The sequence below is a fragment of the Sinohyriopsis cumingii genome, chromosome 15 (genome assembly GCF_028554795.1).
Source record: "Sinohyriopsis cumingii isolate HCF-2022 chromosome 15, ASM2855479v2, whole genome shotgun sequence".
In the NCBI taxonomy this organism is placed as follows: domain Eukaryota; kingdom Metazoa; phylum Mollusca; class Bivalvia; order Unionida; family Unionidae; genus Sinohyriopsis; species Sinohyriopsis cumingii.
The window spans coordinates 3,952,701-3,973,972 of record NC_142975.1 but is presented as its reverse complement, the minus strand read 5'-3'; the positions used below and the strand labels follow the sequence as shown (position 1 = coordinate 3,973,972).

Below are 21,272 nucleotides of genomic sequence, written 5' to 3'. Positions count from 1 at the left end.
ATTTTATAGTGTCTTTGTTTCGGAAGCAATAAAGGTAATTTCTAACCAAACATGTTCGTTCTCCAGCAGGGAATTTAAATGTTACATACTGTAACTGAAACGTCAGAGTTTGTCTAGATGTTTCGTCTTTTTCTAAGCAGATTCCATGTAACAAATGTTGGTAATCCTTTAATTCGTCTTCCTCAATACGTTGCAGTAAGTGAATCTCGAAGTAACCAAAATTACGAACGTCTGGCCCATCATCATCATCATTCATATACTGAAAGTGTTCAACAAGGTCTGACCAGTGAAAAAATTTCTGACGAATCAGTCCTCTTATACCATTCAGGTACCAGTGGTTAAAGATCTGGTGACGTAACGGATGCAATTGTTCTTTACGTTTCACTTGTATTTTCACCAGCTCTCGGTAAATCCTTTCTCTCAACTCCTCAGGCAAGCCCAAAATGTTCACTTGTAAAGTATCCATAAGTATATACACTGTTTTTGGAATCGTTGGGTGGTGGCCAATAGCCTCGTTTAACTTTGTGCCTAACGTAATATCCACTCATAATCAGTCTTCTTGTACTTTGGAACATAGCATAATTTAAAAACGGTTCAATAACTTTGAGTTTGCGCTTCACTTGTATTTTGATCAGTTCTCGGTAAATGCGTTCTCTCAACTCCACAGGCAAGGCACGAATGTTCTCTAGCAAAGTATCCATGAATAGGTCATACTAAATCCTCTTTGGTCTGACACAAGAAATGTACTCTTTGCACAAACATGGTTTTACTTCAGTGTCGAATTTAAATCGTTGAGTCACTAATCTACACATTACAATTCGTTCAGAAGTTTCCTCTTTCACTAAGTTGACATTGTGTTCAAGATGTTGGTAATTCGTTAACTCTTCCTCTGGAATTCGATGCAGTACGTTTACAATGATGTAGGTAGAATCGTCCATACCAAACCAATCCTTTTTAAAACTAGAGGATCGTTGATCAATGTCTGTCCGATGGAACACTTTCAATTGAATCAATCCTTGTATAGCCTTCAGGTACCAGTGGTTCAAACACCGGTGACGTAACGGATGCAATTGTTCTTTACGTTTCACTTGTATTTTAACCAGTTCTCGATAAATGCGTTCTCTCAACTCCACAGGCAAAGCACGAATGTTCTCTTGTAAAGTATCCATGAACAGATTATTATGGTAAGAAGTTACTTCAATGTCTCGGTCCCACTAAAGGTAAGTAATGACAATTCGGTGACCATCGAGCATGTTCTACGTAGGCCGAATCTTGCGGTTCCCAGTGGTGAAGTGACACAACTCAACTGAAGCACTTGACTTTATCTCCTTCGCCCAAGTAGAAAAATCCGGCTCTGGCTAATTCTTCGGGGGTCGGTCCTCCCAGATACTTAGGCCATTTTCCTTTGAACGATTGAAGACAATTTTCAAAGTCACAGTATTCCGACAAACGCACAGGGAACGAATATTCGTCTTTCACAGGTTCGTTTCGATGAGGGTTGAGTGACAGGAACAGGAGTTTGCTCAGGGCTGGATGACATCCGTAGGGGGGTAGACGTGAAGGTGAACATTCCCCTTTAAAACGAAACCCAGTAAAATGTCCAAGAGGACGAGCGGCATCACTTTCGCATCCCACAGGTTTGACACGCACAGCATCACTTTCCATGATAGGGGTAGGGACACTAAAGTTCCCATGATGCTTTACGGCATCGCTCAGGTCACAAGGTACAGCATCGTACCCATCGCAAGGCTCACAATCGCATTCCACTTCCGAAGCCTCACACTTAAATTGTGCCTTTCTAAACAATTTGTTCTGTGTTTCTCTGAAAGTATTCATCTTGTTCGCTCGGTCTTGGTAGTCACAATGAACTATCGATCTTGACCATAGCCCCCTTTTTATACTAGTCGCAATGCAGTCTCCAGCTTGTACATCTTTCCTTTTTTACGTTTTTTATGTCCTGTTCCGGAAGGTACCGTCTCTAAGGTACCGGCAACATTGTACCGTAGTGTGATGGGTGGAAAGGCCATAGAAAGGTAAGGGCAGTGCGGAGACCATCGAGTATGTTCCAGAATAGCTGAATCTTTATAGATACATAGATCCATTCGTAACTTCAGTCCGCAAGCGAAACACTGTACCTCGTATCCCAATCCTGACTCAGGTCCCAAGTAGACAAATCCTGTTCTAACTAAAACATGCGAAGAAGGTAATCCTTCCCTATCCGTAGGCCATTTCTGAAACGTGTCCAATCGACGGGCACAATCACAATAGTCAGGTAAGAAGACTGGAAAATGGTAGGGTTTGAACTTGGAGTTCTCATCGGGTTTCTCACTCGATTCTTGCTGTGGCGAAGTCATCTTTCTGGTGGGTGACTATCCTCTTACAACCAATGTTTTATACCAACGTGTCCATACGGTAAGATGAAATGATTGGGAAGTCGAACTCGCTTCTGGTACACGATTTGATAGACTTTTTCCAAGGGCCGACTGACGATGTGGTGAGTGGGTAAACGTACAATCTTGTTCGGTTGGTGAGTGGTCACTTTAAAGTTTCCATCCTCTCCCGATTGCAAGGCTTCTTTCAATACCCCAAAGTTGACCACTCGACTGGTACGATAATTCAGAGTCAGTCCTTTCACTTTGCACGTCGTGTGCACTTCTCCTTGTTTGTCCCGGTATTCGTAGCCGTAATTTTTGGGACCGCCACTGACGAAACTTAGAATCTTGTCGTCGGGACGCTCGTCTGTCCAGGCTCCTAAACGGTCTCCTTCGATGTTAGGGTGATGTTGAATCGGGTGATGGATGTAAATGCAACTGTCCGTGTCAAAGTACAGGACGCGTTCTTCTAACAGTTCTAAAGCTTCGTACAATTTTAAGCGAGCATGGGCTGTCACGTAAGCCGCAATGATGACATTTCCAAAAGGGTCGTCTTGTACAAAGTCCAGATCTTCTTCGTAATTGACCAAGATTAAATTCTCTCGAACGACGTCCACGTGTTTCATGTATTTGGTTTTGTCGTGAATCATCTGGAAGTAGCGGGAAGGTTCTGTCAAATATTCCGTCTTGGGTAAACACGGTCGTTGTGCCATTTTACTCCACAAGCAATTTAACATCACTTTGGCAAACGATCGCCTGCCTTCGTTTTTCTCGATGTGGTCTAAAGTGATGCCTTCTTGTTCGTAGTATTTCTCTTTGAATTTTATTTGGTCTTCGGGAGTGTGACACCAGGAAGGATAGCCGCTGGCTTCTTGCTTCAGTTTCAAAAAGGCATCCACGTAGTCAGCGAAAATGCTTTTCTGACTGGGATCACCCTTGTGGTATTGTTGTGTCTTGGGAAAGTGGCAAATTTCGTACACTTCTAACAGTTGGTATCCCATGTCCAGAGCTTTGAACAATTCTACGCTGACCCAGGTTCCCGTCAAGGCACGTTCTTCCTGGCTGTGCTGACAAGGTTGGTCTCGGTTGCACGTTTCGGCACAAGTACGGCACAAGGGAAACATCAGTTTGCCTTGACAATGGTGAGGTAAGACGGGATGGTATAGGTTCGTGGGAGGCAAGACTTTGCACTTGATCAAGCCTTCGTATTGTCGAATGTTGACCAGGTCGATGTGTTCCGTCAGCAATTGCGGGTGCCCTACAGGAAAGCGACAATATTTGCACACGTAGGGATACAGCGAACACACGTCCAAGTATTTGATTTCTTCTCCTTTCTCTTCGTCGGCTTGGTACAGCAAACAGGTGGCATTGGTCCTTCCTCCGTACAAACTATCCCTCGGGTTCAGTGGGTCCATGAACTGGTAACTTTCCACGAGGCGTTTAAACTCGGGATCGGTTTTCATACGGTGATCGTACTCGTGTTCCCACATTTCCACCACTTGGTATCCTTCCTGTTCTAACTTTAGGCGCCGCTGACAAGTGTCCTGGTACAAGTCTTCCATGGTTCGTTGCAAAAACTGATGTTTAGTGCCACGGTCAGGGTAACAGACGGGACATCCGTGAAATAAGCAACCGTTAAACTCGTACACGATCTTGGGGTTTTCTAAGTCCCAGCCATCGACCGAATACGTTCCGATGGTCTTTTCGCCCCCTCCGTTGCGGGCATGCTGAATCCACTTGTCTTCCTTGTCGCACAAGTAATGTAACCAACGTAGAGCTTTGACCGAGTATTGACGTTTGACATAGTGGGTCGTTTGAGGACTGATGACAGCCACGGTGTTTTCAGGCATGAATCGTTGTCGATACACTAAGGAACACGCTTTGGCAATGGTGCAAGCTTCTTTCAAAGGATCGACCCCTCCGTGTTCCATGAACAGTTCTCGAAATTTTCCACAGCAACGCCGTAAAATGTCCACGTCGGAACGACAATACTTTAGCATTTCTTCCTGAAAGTCGAAAGGGTCGGAGGCATGAGCCTGGTACCAAGCGTAGAAAGCTTCTCGTTGTTCGGTACGCATGTTGTCGGGGTCGTAATAGTGAGCCTCAGGTAAATGGGGTAGAACGGCGTGTTGATTGGCTTCCGTATTGAAAAAGTGTGGAAAGTACCCTTTAGCCATTTCTGTCATTCCAAACGTTTTAGGCATTCGACTCAAAGGCATGGCCAAATAGCTCATCGAATCTTTAAACTATACTTGTCCCACTTGCATGAAAATGATTTTGGCTCCGTTCAAAGTCACTTTAGGACGCTCGGTGCCTTGTTCCGTATAGTACCTCAAAAGAAACTGTGCATCGTATCCGGAGAAATTGTGAGCCATCACCGTGGCATGACGATGACAATCTCCGTAACGTTCGATGTCCTCTTTGCTCCACGTCTTGTCGACGGGGTCTAAGACCCATTGGGCAAAATCGGCTAACGTGTTCGGTCCTCGAAAGATTTTTTCACACCCTCCGGGAATCTTGCTGCAGTGAGGGCAATGACTGAAGATAGGTTCTTGAATACACTTCTCGCACGCTCGATGAGCCACGCAGAAATTAGGAATGTGAATGCCAGTCTCTTGCATGCATTCGAAATCGAAAAAGATGAAATTGCCTTTCGTCTTGTGACCGTCCTCTTTCTCTGGTGGGGGTTGGTATTTTTGCACGTAACATTGGTGTTCCAAGTCCACGATGTGGTGACAAATGTGACATTTTTTCTTTCCTGAACATACGTGTGCCTTGGTATTATTGGTACGTATGACTTGTTCACACGTAGAGCACAATCTCAGCAGTTGACAAGCGCATTTCTTCTGTGAACCTTGCGTTTTAAGATGTTGTTGGTAACAGGTAGGGCTGACAAACGTGCGCAGACAAGTTGAACAAGGCACTGGTTCTTCGCTCAGACAGGGTGAAGAGGCCAAACATCCTGAGCATTTCAATCCACAGTGCTTGTGTTGCTCTCGATTGTTATAACCATGGTCACATTTCTCACAGTAGTAACTGTATCCCAGGAATCCGGTGATACTGGTAATGGTATCGAAATGTTCATCGTGATCATAAAGGTGAATGTATTTTCCGTCCTTAAAATCTTGCCCTCGAAACAACAAAGGCCCACGCATTTCTTGAGGGTGCACTTTCAAGGTGTATCGTGGAGCTAGGACATCTTGCAATTTTTGCATTTCAGGAATGCCACAGGGTGTGTCTTTGGACAGGCCAGCTTGTTGCCACAGGAGTTCTGCTTCGTTTCGTTGTTTGGCTCGGTCCGATTGTCGAATAGTTTTCCAGGTTCTTTTCCATTCTACCGTGTCGTTCTTGTTCGCATAGGTTCGTCCCACCACGATGGCACGGGCTAAACACATCTGGTCTTGAGGGTTGTGAATTTGGACGAGGCTCTTTTTGGTACTGCGAAGTTCGTTCACCAATAACACCTTATTGCGTTGTCCGGTCCCTTGAGGAGGAGAGACGTGGGTCATGTCCAGTGTGGCTTTTCCATCGGTGATGTCAAACTGGTCATTAGATTGTTGTACGTGTTGAATCTTGTCCATGACTTTGGAAGCGGTCAATTCTGCAGGGGTGCTAAACTCGATCCAAACAGGGGATTTCAAACCGTCGTGTTGTATGGAAAGTCTCAATCGATCGTCTTCTTTGGGTTGACATTGTCGCTTGAGTGCAGTGAGCAAAGAATCCCACACCCCAGTGATAAACACTTCTGCTTTCTCTAACGGCACTTCAGCCTTGAAATCTTTAAACTTCACCGTGTATTTGTAAGCCGTGGTTCTAAATTTCCTAGAGGAGCGCTTTTCCGTCTCTCGAATGGAATAGTACTTTTCAGGGTTGACTAAGGGTGGTGAACATGGTTTAGAGGGTTCTGATTCTGGTTCACTCATGTCCTCTTCAAAATCACTGGCATGAATTTGTGCCAAGATTTCAGCCCTGGTACGAGGCGATAGATCACGTTTCTGCCTCTTACTTTCTTCTTCTTTCTTCTCGAATGAATAGGATCGTTTCATCTTGAGTGAAAAACGTCAAATGACTCAAGTTTAAACACCATAGACTAATTTATAGTCATGGCAGACCAGCGTATATAAAAGGGTGTGTGTCTTCTCCTTTCACTATTCATTTCAGTCTCAAGCCGAGCACAACGATGGAAGAGATTTACCAAATCGAACGTTTCGTCAGAGCTTTGCGAGGGGTCATTAGAAAATTCTCTTCAGACCAGCCTACGGACTAATTTCCTTCCTTTAGAGATAAAAGTCAGGATACTTGCTATATCTGTCAGAAGAAAGGGCATTGGTCTTCAGAGTGTCCAGACCGTCAAAAAAAAAAAAACGGGACAAAAAAGACAAAAGTCAAGATACCTGTTATTATTGTAAAGAAAAAGGACATTGGTCTCCAGATTGCCCAAAAAAAGAAACAAGAGGAGTCAGAAGAAAAGAGGAATTCTTCAGAAGAAGAGAGGGATTCTTCAGAGGAAGAGAGGGATTCTTCTGAGGAAGAAAGAATACAGGTGAAGAAAAAGAAACAGGAGAAAAAAAGAAGAAGGGAAGAAAGCGAGGAGGAAGAAGAAGAAGAGGAAAAGAGTGTGACGGTGAAGAAATTCAAAAAAACAGAGAGACTAAACAAGGAAAAAAAGAAGAAATCAATGAACTTTTAATTAAAGTGTTCTGTTATGAATTGGATTGTAAAAATGGAGAAAAGAATAAATTAATGATATAAGGTAAGTGCCTTTGAGTTTTGATTTTAAAATAAGAACGTACACTCACGCACTCATACACAGACACGTACTATAAGGGTAAAATGGGCTGTTAAATATTTTCTTTGAGTTATTGGCAAATTGAAAGGCTATCTCTTTTCGAGAAATATGGCTGGCCCTGAAAAGGGCCTTTTTTATTTCGGTGTAGGGGTGAGTTTAACCAATCAACTTTAACTGCCTTATGCCTTTGCCACGGCCAAGGCCTACTTCTGAACTGCGTAATGTTGATGATTGGGTTGAAATCACTAAGGGTGGTACGGTAGGCTTAGTCACAGGGTTGACGTGTTTAGCTCGGGAAGGTCGTATTCTCTTCGGTCGTAATAAAGAAGTCTGATACATTTGTTTCAGACTTCTTAACTCCGCTGAAATGTCCAACAGTACCGTGACCGTTTGATTTTCACCCTCTTGTTTCTTTGCTGCTACTTCTTCTTGCTGTTGTTGCTGTTGTTTTTTTCTTACCTCTTCTTCTTCTTGCTGCTGTAGGAGAAAAGCTTGTTCGGCTTCCTTTTGTCGTTGTATAAATTTCTCCAATTCTTCTTTCTGTCTCTGTCTAAAATTCTCCACTTGCGGTAATGAAGAAGGTAACGAAGGTTCCGGAACAAATTCTTGCGAGGAGAGAAAATCCACAAAATCCCAATTCACCTCTTCTGAAAGTAAGTCCGGGTTCCCTTGGGCGGTCTCCCCTACTGGTGCATCCCATTGGATCGTTTTCTGAGTTTCCGTCATGTTGAATCACTGTCGCATAGATTGACTGCACACAAGCGCTAGCGAATCTATATTGACTACGTGACGTCACAGACTGCTCTCTTCGGATTGGATGCGGGCTGACTGAATTTCGTAACGCGTGTTCGGATTGGTGAATGAACTCAATCCGTTTCAATCCTACCTCTGCCTATAAATAAGCGCAGTTCACTGCATTGATTCACCTGTTCTCGTCGCTTCAAGATGTGGACCACAGTTGAGTCATCCACCCTTGTGTCTTCCATGATGTTTCGGACAGACTTGCTCATGTATGTCCGATCCAAGTGGACCGTTGTCCACAGGAGAAACACCAGCCTGTGGATACGTAGGATCTACGTTGAAAGACAAGGATGCCTGAAAAGAGTGCTGATTTACGGACCAACAGTGAGACGCAGCCTAAGGACAAGAAGAAGACCAATGCGGTGCCCTTTATGTTAATGAATACATTAACATAAACCCAAAGGCCCTTTTCAGGGCCAGCCATATTTCTCGAAAAGAGATAGCCTTTCAATTGCCTACCCCTTTTTTTTAAAAAAAATTTAAAAAAAAAAAAAAAATCCCATGTTAAATTCCTCTTGTACGTATATTAATCCACAATTTATTCCCATGTTAAATTTCCATTGAGGCTAATCTGACCCACGATTTTTCTCCATGTTAAATTTCCATTGAGGCTAATCTGACCCAAGGGTGTTTTAATGCTAATTCCCATTGAGGCTAATCTCACCCCCTTCACTACTCCTATTTCATTGCAGCGAGGTTTGGGGCAGTTCCAAAATAGACAAACTGTGTTTGTTACAGTGTGTCAGTGATTTAATTTACAAGCCAGATTAAAAGCGAGCTTTAACTTTGAATAAGATAGTATATATTCATGGTCAGGAACAAATCATCTTGTACGTGTCGCTTCTTCCCATATACTTATATACTGTTCATAAAATGTCAAGTTAAAACATATTTACTTTGATACTTGCACATGGTTACATTTCGGTAAATGCTTTTAATATTGTCATCTTTAAGGTGTCCTAATATTCATGTATAATTGTAACAGTTAATTCTAGACGAGGTGAAAACTGATATGTGTGTGAATTAATTGGCTGAAAATGAACCTTTATTTATTTTAAGGAGTGTAATTACATCGACGAAGATGAGGCTTGTCTTGTTACCATAGACCTATACAATAGTGACATTCAAGAAAACAGAGGTTACACAAGGCTTTGAATCGCTTTGCAAGAGCCAACTAAAGGTAATGATGTTAATATTTCTCTATCTCTCTCTCTCTCTCTCTCTCTCTCTCTCTGAATCATTTTCCACTCGCAAGCAGGTATATTCTTATTTTTAATACTAAAAATAAATATGCATTATTTCTCTTACTTCCCTATTGTCACACCATTTATGAGAACATTACCCGAAGTTAATCAAACATTCTTCTTGGTTTCCCTAGACATAACACCAAGCGACTTGATGGTGTGATCTTCATTCCATGTGTAGTGCCTCGCACGTCATGCTTTAGCTGACATAAAACATTTGCTTTTCAGGTTCTCAAAGCAACTTAAGAAATCTTAGCTGCATTTGTCAGAGACCATCCTAGTTTTATGGCGTCAAAGGTGAAGTCGTAAGCATGAAAACCATGTCAAAGCCTAATTAGGACTAGGCGGAAACAAGCTTTCGGAAACAAATTTTATTGGTGGCAATCATCAAAACCGCTGTGTAATTTGGTCATATAAAACCGCACAAAAATAAAACAGCTGAAAGGAAACTGTAAAACCGTATTCAACACTAATTCAGTAAGACTTAGAAAATTGCCCTTTCTATAAAACAGAATATACAAGACAATTTGTTTTTATTAAATCTACTGTTTAAGGTTTAGCTGACACATTTGCACTTACCTGCATGCACAGTTCAACTTAAGAATAATGGAAGGCACTATGAATATTAATAAATATGAACCACTTAATGGAATTCTATACACAAGCGTGCTCGAATTGTGTGAAAAGAATGCTTGTATAAATGTAAAATCAAGCAAACAAAATAACCAAGTTTTCTTTCATGTTTTGAATACATTTTAAAAAGGTTTAAAATCAATCCGCAAAAGACCAGCAAATTTAGGTAGCAAATGTTTTCTATGTCCTGTAAGAATAGACGAAATTGATAAATTGGAAGATGAATTTGGCAGTTCATGATGGTTACTTAGATGATGCTGAGAAACGAGAACAAAGCAATAGTTTATCGTTCTACTCCAGACAGTGACAGTAATTGCAGTCAATTAATGCGTTTATCGTCCTACTCCAGACAGTGACAGTAAGTACAATAGGTTAATGCGTTTATCGTTCTACTCCAGACAGTGACAGTAAGTACAGTAGGTTAATGCGTTTATCCTTTCTAGTCCAGAGAGTGGCAGTCACTAAAATAGGTTAAAGTGATGGATGGCTAGGAATACTTAGTACAAAATCATGATAGACTCTGATATATTATACCATTTAGATATTAAATATTGAAATAAACATTTCTTAGCTTTTCTAGATGGACAACAAGGCAAAATATCAAATATAAATTAAATAGAAGAATCCTTAACAGCTAATGAAGCAGTAGATAGATGTCAAGTGGACGTTGAAAATATAATGCACACAAGAAGCGAGCTTTCAATGACTTTAGAAACTATTTATTAAAATCAAATCTATAAATATTGTTTATGAGATAAAGGACAATGAGTTGTAATTTTCAGCAACATTGAGACTATTGTTTCAATTGTAATTAATGAATACAATTCTATATTATCTAATTGATACCGATTGTAAGAAAAACAAAATGCTTGAATGAAGCCAAATGCATTTATATCTAAGGCACTAGCAACATAGCTAAAACATTCCTCACATGGTTGATCAAACCTTGTTTTTTAAACATGAATGTGGGAGTTGTGCCTAAATCATTGCTAGTCCGAAAGTAGATTATCTCAAACGATAAAATGAATAAAATTATCTTCCACGGCATTAGTTTAAAGACATCCTGGCCATTTTATATAATACCGCGGCTAACATAACCAGCAAGCACGAGATAACAAGCAAAATTAATAGCATATATGAAGTAAAAACTGAGCACAAAAAATCGCGATTAAACAGATTTTAAATTTTTGAATCGTTCAAATACTTTTTTTTCGTAGAAGTTTGCAATATATATAGCAATAATTGCACGTTTATCTTTTTGTTCAATGCTTGTAATAGTGTAATTCTTTTGTGCAATATATATATTTATATTTATATATATATGTGTGTGTATATATGTGTGTATAGATATATATGTGTGTGTGTATATATATGTGTATGTATAGATATATATGTGTGTGTATATATATATATATATATATATATATATATATATATATATATATATATGTGTGTGTGTGTGTGTGTGTGTGTGTGTGTGTGTGTGTATATATATATATATAGTGTAGCAGCTTTGTTTAAATTTATAACTTATAACTCATAGCTGCTTTGTTTAAATTTATAACTTTCATTGTAAGCACTACTTTTCTTCTCAAAATCCACCAGAAATCACCCCGATAGGAATGACTTTGGTTTAATTTAATAATGTTAAATTGCCCCCACATTTAGTTGCCGCGCTATAATAAGACAAACCTTATGCAAGAAATTGAAAGAATTTTAAGGCATATTTACAGAAATCGTATTGCTAACCGAGAATGTGTTATAAATCACTTCTGAAGTAGACTATTAAACGGGCATTAGCCAGATGAGTTATCTCTTGCTAGGTACTAAGTTTTACACTACTGAGATCTCTTTGGTAACATTTTTTTTCTTCACTTTACGATTCTTACTTACGTGATTTTTCTTTTTTCTCTTATAAATTATGCTCTAACTCTTTGAAGAAAATTTGACCACCTACCCTTCCCCACCCCCCCACCCCAAAAAAAGAAACAGGCCTTGACTTCCGTTGTAGCATAGAATACAAGCAATCTCTTTTATATATTTTAGAAAAATGGCCGCTATCAACTATTCAGCATTTTTTTCAAAGACCGCCATGGCCAGAAAACCAAGTCCACTACGAGAATTATGTGAGTACATAATGATAGATGTTTTTGCTGTGTCAGGTTGTAATGATAGGCGGTCAATATTGGTACTAAATTTCAGAATTTGGAGAAAACCCGTGTCTTGGGAAAAAAAAGATAATTTGGCAAATTATCAAGCTGATGTTAAATGTCAGTTGAATCGATTTTAAATAAACATGTTGTGTTTTTCCCTCTTTTCAAGAAGGGAACTTGTAGTTTTAGGAAGGTTCATGGTAAGATGTATCGAAATATATCTCATCTTTGCATCGCTTCCGAAAAATGGCTTCGATTCTAGCAGACGGATTCAATAAAGTGTATCGGGCGTGTCCGCGCGCGAGCGAGTCTGTGTATATATACATATGTTGCCGTGCCTGAATTCGAATACTAAAAAGGTCAATTTAATTTGTCTAGGAGATTTTCTTTTCATGTATTTTAAAAAATTTTTATGCTTAATTACTAGCATTGTTATATTTCGCTGATTTAAAAAATTTGGTGAGCGTGTTTCCTTTAACCAAAGCAAAGTGTATTGAATTTTGCGGACAGTCTAATGTAAATCAAGGTAATCTTCAATACAAATAGATTCGGCATCTGTATATTTTTTTAGCATAATAACGTACGTTCGAATGAGAGGTTATTGACAATATTTACATGTGAGTGTTCCGGTCGGCTATGGGAACGAGCGTATAAATTCGGAATCACTCGGTTGAAGATAAAGGTAATAGGTACATTATCTAGGTCCTGTGTGCGATTAGCGGTAATACCTAGCAGCTGTTAGTACCATTTTGTAAGTCTTTGGCATGACTCGGCCAAGGTTCGAACCCACGAACTCCCGCTGCTGATGCGGACGCTCTAACTACTAGGCCACTGGAGCGGCGTGAGAGAGAGAGAGAGAGAGAGAGAGAGAGAGAGAGAGAGAGATCAAACGTGAGGCAAAACATAAGGACAAGTTAGATTAGGAGTCATAATTCCTAGAGGATGAAGCTGAAAAATCCTAAAACATTTGCACTTGAAATTCTTGAAAATCAAATTAAAAGTAACATGATGTATCTATAATTGCTTTCTTTCTAATATTCTTTACTTATTATATCAAGTATATTTTAGCATATTTTGGTGTATGTTTTATATCTGAATCCTATATTTACCGCCTTCGTTCAATTTTCATTAATTTTCAGTGTATCCTTATTTCTCCCTAACACTTGGCATGCTCAAGTTTAATTAACTTTCCTTTCACGCTTGGAATAGCTTTATTTAAACCTTGAACATGTTAAGATGTTGTTTATAGTTCCTTTAACAGTCTATTTTAAATTACTTTGATCCTGAACTTAATCATTGTAGTTTGAAATGTCTTACAGAGCGAGGTCTAATTGTAATTCCTGTTCTTGTGAGTTTCATTGCCATCTTTAAGTTATTGATATTTCAAATTTGTACACCTAAAGTATAGTTTTAAGTTATTGATATTTCATATTTGTACACCCAAAGCATATTTTTAAGTTATTGATGTTTTATATTTGTACACCCAAAGTATAGTTTTAAGTTACTGATATTTCATATTTGTACATCTAAAGTATAGTTTTAAGTTACTGATATTTCATATTTGTACCCCTAAAGTATAGTTGTAAGTTATTGATATTTCATATTTGTGCACCTAAAGTATAGTTTTAAGTTACTGATATTTCATATTTGTACACCTAAAGTATAGTTTTAAGTTATTGATGTTTCATATTTGTACACCCAAGGCTTACTATATGTGTACCTTATTACTTACTGTATGTGAGTCTTATCTTTGTACTTTAAATAGTATGATCTAGCGGATGACCCAATTCAACAGGTATTGTCACAATATATTATAGTTTGACGACATCCAGTTATTTCTCCATTTAATCGTTTATCTTTTCTCAGAGTTGCTGTTTTGCTGCATTTTTCCCTTTAATTATCCACTATCTATCGTGGCATGGAAAGAACATGATTCTGTAGAGTGAGTGTCTGTTTATAGCAGAAAGGACTGAAAGATTGAGGAGACAGGTATTTAAATTAAGAATGAAACGGCAAGTTGAGGGTCCATATAGTGCAAATTCAGGCAATCAGAATAACACACTCTATGATTGTTGCTGCAGGTCACTTTTAGTGACTTCCAATTAAAATTGCGTGCAGATATAACACGGAATTCAAAAGACATACAAAAAGGCATAGTACAGTTACTGCTATAATGACATAGCTTTTCTATGTATACTTATGCATACATTCTTTAAACAATACTTTACCAGTTTAATGAAGCTCAGGTGCTTGAAATGTTAGGCTCAGACCACAACTACAAAGAGAGGGTTCGTACTGCTGAGTCCAAAATGACAGTGACCTGCATCAATAAAACAAAGCAAAGTAAAATAGAAATTAAAGAAAATAGAAGAATAAAAACACTAAAGTACTAGCGTTGAACAATGCAACAGCAATGAAGGTGCGTTTCAAAAATTTTCAGATGCTGCTGAGTTATCAAAATTGAATAAAATTAAAACTAACAAACAAAAATTAAATTGACATATATATATATATATATATATATATATATATATATATATATATATATATATATATATATATATATATATAATACCAGATAAAATATAATCAAATATGCATTACACTTACCACCATAAAGAAACGAAAGAGTTATACGAGAAAGCTTTCTTTTTACCACAGACTAACGATACATGAGATCAAAAAGAACTCCTATAAATTACACACAGTGTACATGAAATAATACCTTGTTATACACCGGGAAGTGCGTACGCAATTAAATTATCTTTTCCCTTGATGTACCTGGTGTCAAGATTATATTCCTGTAACAACAAACTCAATCTTAATAGTCTTTGACTTTTACTTTTCATCTTGTCGATGAAAGCAATGGAGTTATGGTCACTAAACACAATAATCGAAGAAGGACCTGAACTTATGTAAACTAAAAATTGTTGTAATGTCAATAAAAAAGCCGAACATTCATTCTCTATTGCTGAATAATTTCTTTGGTGCTTATTTAATTTCTTAGAAAAATAGCAAAATTGGATGATCAGTACCATTTTCAGCTTGTTGAATCAAAACTGATCCAACCCCAACATCACTTGAATCAACAGATAGTTTAAAAGATTGGCTGAAATTTGGAGCTGTAAGAACTGTTGCGCTATTAAGCATGGCTTTAAACTTGTCAAAAGACTCCTAACATTTGTCAGTCAAAAGGAACTTGTTTTTGTTACTCAATAAATTTGTCAAGGGTTCAGCAATTATAGAAATATTGAAACAAAATTTTCTATAGCATCCGGTCATATATAAATATCGCATCAATTGCTTTTTATTAACAGGCACGGAGAATTCTTAGGTAGCCTTGACCTTAACACCTATAGGTTTAACTTGTCCGTGTCCCACGATGTTTCCTACGCCAGCTAAAGTAATTGTCAAGCATGCATATGTGAGTCTGTCAAAGAATTTCCGAATTGTTGCCAAATGTTCTTTCCAGGTGTCGTTGTAAATTATGACATCATCGATGTAAGCATCATAATTTTCTAGACACGAGGAAATCATCTTAATGAGACGTTGAAAAGTACTTGGCATCCCAAACAGTATTACTTTATATTGGTAAAGTCCATCTGGAGTTACGAATGCCGAAATTTCCTTTGCTCTTTCCGTTAGTGGAATTTGCTAAAATTCTTTCATTTGGTCAAATTTGGTGACATACTTGGCATTCCCGATCTTATCAATACAGTCATCGATTTTTGGTAATGGGAATGAATCTGTTTTTGAAACACTATTCACCTTCTTATAAGCAGTATACATACGGAAAGTTTTATCTGGTCTTGGAACAAGTATGCATGGTGATCTCCAGTCACTTTTACTCGGCTCTATAAAATCATTCTTCAGCAAATATTGAATTTGTGGTTTCAAGTAATCCTGCTTGAGAGGACTCATCATGTACGGGTGTTAGGTTTATGGAAAAGTGTGCTGGTTCATGTAGGAACATCTGGAAATAAGTGCTTAAATAATAATTGTTTAAGTTCATTTCTTTCTTGTTCTTTCAAATTTTAAGTTTCTGGTCCAGATCTTTCATAATGTCTCAAATACGAAGATCTGTCACTCCATTATCAGTAGAATGCGATGATATTTCTTCACGTAAATCTTGACAGAGTGGGACAGGTGCAACTGTATTAATTCCATGTTTAACCTGGATATCTCTTTCAAAATACTGTTACTCCTATAATTTGTTTAGACCCTAGAGCACTATTATTACAATTTAGTTCATTCATTTTCTTCTTAACTTTGTAAGGGCCGTAATATCTAGTCTGAAGAAAATTTGATGAACGAGCAAGAGAGACAAAACTACATCATTACACAACTCAAAAGTTCTCTCCTTTTAGTTCTGTCAAGCCAAAACTTCAATTTTGGCTTGAATTGATGAAAGCCAAACTCATGCATAATAGGCTGGAAAGTTCAACACCTAAAGTTTGACCCTTGACCCGATTGGACAGATTTGGGAAGGTCAAATAGAGAATAAGAAAAAACTTTATAAATTTTTTTATATTGCTCAAAGGAATTGCGTCTGGAGACCTTGTTGACGCGTACATAAGGGTCAACAGGTATTAGTTACCTGACATGGTAAGGGACCAAAATAATCTACCATAATTCTAGTATAAGGCAGGAATAGCTTTTAGCCTTATGTATTTTCTAATTGGGTTTTAGTACCATTTGACAGGTATAATAATGTCTACAGTATTTACAAAAATCACTTTTGATATTTGGCCAATAGAAGTGAGTTAAGATCTTGTGATAAGTTGTATTGATCCATAAATATTTCCTGTCTGTAAGCTTTTGGGACTACCATTGGATAGTTCACTGACCATTCGTCATCAGCGGGTACTTCGTGAGGTCTCCTTTTTCTCATAAGAATTCCATTTTGAATGAAATTACAGACAGGAACTTTCGTAGCTTCCGTAGCTTCACTAATGACCCTTTGAAACAAACAGGAGATCTCATGATATTTTTGCCTGTGCGACGACAAGTGATTGTTGTTTATCACCATTAGTAGAATAAAGAGAATGAGTCGTTAAAAGAGGATCGCAGTGATCAATACCTTCTGATTGATCCAAACGAGGAGTGAAAGTGACCTCGTCAGAGGCCTGACCAATATATGTGTCAGCTGAAGGAATACTTTCCTTATCAACATCATTCTCAAGAGCTTTCTTTACCATTGCTATAGTAACTGCACAAGGTGGAAATAAGTCAGTGAATTATTTTTCAATTTGATCGAGTTTCTGATCCAAGCAAGGTTTGTCAGATACAAGTGGATTAACCACAACCTTCTCTTAAGCTAGGTCGTTGCATAGTAATAAATGAATGTCCTCTGTCACGGTCCTGAGACTCTGTCTGATGACAAAGTTACACAATGGAAAGGAACAATAACAAAGCTGCACTATAATCCGTGAATAAGAAGCCTCTCATTAGAAGAAGACTTCTCAGAAAAAGGCAAAGTACCTGACAATAAAAGACTCTGAGAAGATCATGTGTCCCTTTAAATTCTAATAGGGATAGGATTGGCCGAATCACCTAAGAGTGATATAGAACCCTTCGATATGAATGGTTCATAATTCTCCATAATAAAATCAGACTGGGGTTTATTAGACCCAACAAATGTATTGCTTTCAATACATGACAGTGACTTTGACCTCATAGAAATTACAACATTTGGAATAGGCCTGTCTTGAATCTGATGCCTATTTACAATTTATAGTAAACCGAAAAAACGTGTCCTCCTTGCAATAGTTACACGTAGGAAGAGGCAATACTGTTCTGCCAGAAGCTTGTGGAGTAGAAGTCTTATTTACAAAAGGAACGTTATGAGTTAAAACAATTTTCAGCGACACGAGCAGAATTTTCAAAGGTATCAATCTTATGCTCGTCTAGATAACCTCTAATGTCACTATGGACACATCTCGTAACCTCTAATGTCACTATGGACACATCTCGCAAACTCTTCAACCACTACGAGTTGTCTGAGACTTCCGTAATCATTATAAACCTTTCTAGAAGAGCACCACCTATCAAATTGTCGTGCTTTTCCACACGTAAGTTCAACATAGGTCTGGTCAGCTTCTTTTTTTATAGTTTCTGAATGTTTGCCGATAAGCATCAGGGACTAGCCCATAACCCATCAAGATATAGTCCTTAAATACATCATAGTCAGCGCTCTGCTCTAGAGACAATGAATTGGAAATAAAACTAGCTTTACCAGTGAGTACACATTGCAATAATATAGTACAGTACTATCTTGGCCACTTAAAACTCTCTGCATTTCTTTCAAACGAAGAAACTATCTGTCTAATTCTTCTTCCAGAAATGGAGGTACTAACTTAAAAGTAGGGGAGTGTTTTTCCTTTGCTAGCTCCAATTCTTTTAACCGAATTTAAAATTCCCTTTCATCCTTCTCTGTTTGCATCTCTCTCTCTCTCTTTCTTACTTTTGTAACTGCATTTGTCTTTCTCTCTCCTCACTGTCGTTTTGCAACTCCACGCGTCTTACTTCCATCTCTTTCTGAAACAGCATTTGTTTTTCATCTTTCTCAAACTGCATTCGTCTTACTTCCATCTCTCTTTCCATTTGTATCTTTTCTATCTGAAACTGCACATATCTTATCTCTAATTATAATGTTTAGTTGTACTTCCATTTTCAAAATTTCCAACCACTACTAGGTAAAATCGAAAAAAATCTCTACTTCTCATATTTTAGCAACAACTTGCCGATTTCACTAAAATTTTTAAAACCTTGGGGAATTTAAATTCCAAAAACCAGTATCTTCTGAAATATTCTATCCAAAATTTTAAAAAAATTATCCTTAGGACGAGCTCCCCAATTCTTATGTTATGTGTTTAGCCTCTAATCAACAGTTACACATGAAAGAGTGAAAACATCAAGCTTTGAAAAATGCAATAATGTATTTCCCTGGAAAAAGTCTGTACAAATACAAAAATACGAACTTGCGGTTTTATAGAATCTAATCCAAAAATAAAATTTTAGAAGTCCTGATAACAAAATGTTAAATGATTTCAAGTTCGAGTCCCGACGAAGAATCCAAGATGGAAGACCATGACGTATGCTGTAATCTGTAGTATTTAAGTCTACAGTTCCTTGTAGAAACGAGAATTATCACTCCGGTTTTGGAAATACACATACATTTTTATAACAGCTGTTTTTGCTCAGGAATTTCATATGAGCAAACGTATTTTCCAGGAGAAAAAGAATTCATCCTTTTGAAGCCAAGTAATTTGAAATAACTCCAAACAGCGCAAAATACACCTTCCAGTGTAAAGAAAAGCCCAACTATTACCGAGAATGTCTCTCCAAAGCAAAGGTTATACCATACTCTAAAAAGCAAAAATGGGGTCACGTGATCATGTTCTAGAACCTCGTCGAAGCTATGTACATGGTAAAGATCATGTACAGCCAGTGTGGCCCTTACGAAAACCAATCATTTTCTCTAAGAAATAAAAAAAAAATTATTTACATCTTAAACATGTCGTCCCATCATGACCTCGACAACAACCACTCATTTTAAAATAAAAATAGAACTTATTTACGTGGTTGCTACTAATTTTGAATCAAGGTCAGGATATAGATCAACATCTGGTGTTTACAAAACGAACAGTCGAGGTCAATATATTTTCTGAAAAAGATATCATCTCTAGTGAATACATTTACATTGCAATAGCATGTAATGAAAATTTAAAAATATTAAAACTGTCAAACAAACAATTAAATTGAAATAAATATATATCAGATCAGATATAATTAAATCAAATATACATAACTATACACAGGGCGATAACTTTTCCATTTAGTCTGGAATGGATGGATTTTGTTTTTCTTTGAACCATCTTAACTCTGCTTGTATAATTATGATGGACTGAATTATTGGGTTAATTCAGTGCAGATTTCAGTTGGAAATGTAGTCGGAATTCCAGCACAGTTTCTGTGTGTATCAGGTTTTGTTGTGTGACAGCCCATTTAGCCAGCGGAAATAATGCTTTTATGTCGTCTTGGCTTACTGGCTCTTAGTTTCCTACCAAAATCTTCATATTGCATCTTTTTTCTAACCTAGTATTTTGACAGACTTGTAAAATGGTACATCTCTGATAGATATGTGATTGCTCTTGGCCTTAATATACCTTTCTATGCTATACTTTCATAGACTCTAGAGAGCACTGGGCATAGCCTGAAAAATTCTATTTGCGAAAAGATACGAATATTTCCCCTAAATAACTGTTTTAGTAATCAGTACGGCATTTTCAAATATCCCATCTCTCACTGTTGTTAATGACATTGCGAACATCACTTTAATTCGTGCGATTGTTTGAAAAATTTGCTTCTGACTCAGTGAACTTGTCCACATCGTTCAGTATCCCCTATACTTTCAAATGGACGATACATCTTGTTTAGTTCATTCACAAACAATTTTAATCAACCAAAACCTAAAGCGTCTACTACACGAGTGTACATGGTTTGTTTACAAAGTAGTTCCTAATACACTATACTATTTTAGTCACACGTATCATTTACATGCATGGAATATCCAGGTGTTCAGTATCGTAAAATACTGCACGATTCTGACAATGTAAAGTTAACAGAGACATAAATTAGCATATAATAAGAAGTGATATGTTGATGTACCAAAAGAACGAAGTCAGTTCTGAATTATAACCTGGAAATTATACCGTTCAGGCGGATATATTTCTTAAAGGCATCAGACTTCCACCGACCAGATCAGACTGTCCTACAGACCCTGCTTAGTACCCTCTGTTGCTGCCCCAATTCTAAAATAAATGAGTTTTGAATAACTGAGGATTAAAACCACATGGCAGGAGCGATGTGTGCACGGTTTGGTTGAAGTCCTGCCTAGTTATGGACAACCCCCAGAGGTAAGGAATAGTGGTCCCAAATTACATCCTCGCAGTTGTAAATATTGTCTCAGTGCATAGCATAGAAAGGGCACTAGCATTGCACATGATGTGGTATGGCACCTAGGTTAAACATGGAACCTTTGGAATGTGGGTAATGCGTGCACACTACAACTAAATTGCCATTATTTCTGCATCCGATTCATAACCTAAAATGGTCATCTTAGGGCAGGTAGAACGGTTTTATCATTTGCCATATGAATGTTAATATCTTTACAGTGCCGTAAGAGGTCATAGGGTTCCCTCAAACATCCATCGATAGTATTACAGAATATGAGACAATCACCTAAGTGTATTGTTGCTATACAGTGCAATGCCCTTTA

At 37.9% G+C, this 21,272-nt stretch overlaps 1 protein-coding gene across 1 annotated transcript in view; it reads left to right on the top strand.

Moving 5' to 3' along the window:
• Positions 1-21,272, top strand: part of LOC149781141 (kynurenine/alpha-aminoadipate aminotransferase, mitochondrial-like) — a 292,699-nt gene that overhangs the window by 190,309 nt on the left and 81,118 nt on the right. The window contains exons 2-3 of the mRNA XM_089935252.1: positions 9,022-9,142; positions 11,886-11,965. Of these exons, the coding sequence (XP_089791378.1) occupies positions 11,890-11,965 (76 nt within the window). The 5' untranslated portion in view covers positions 9,022-9,142; positions 11,886-11,889. The remainder of the gene's footprint in view (positions 1-9,021; positions 9,143-11,885; positions 11,966-21,272) is intronic.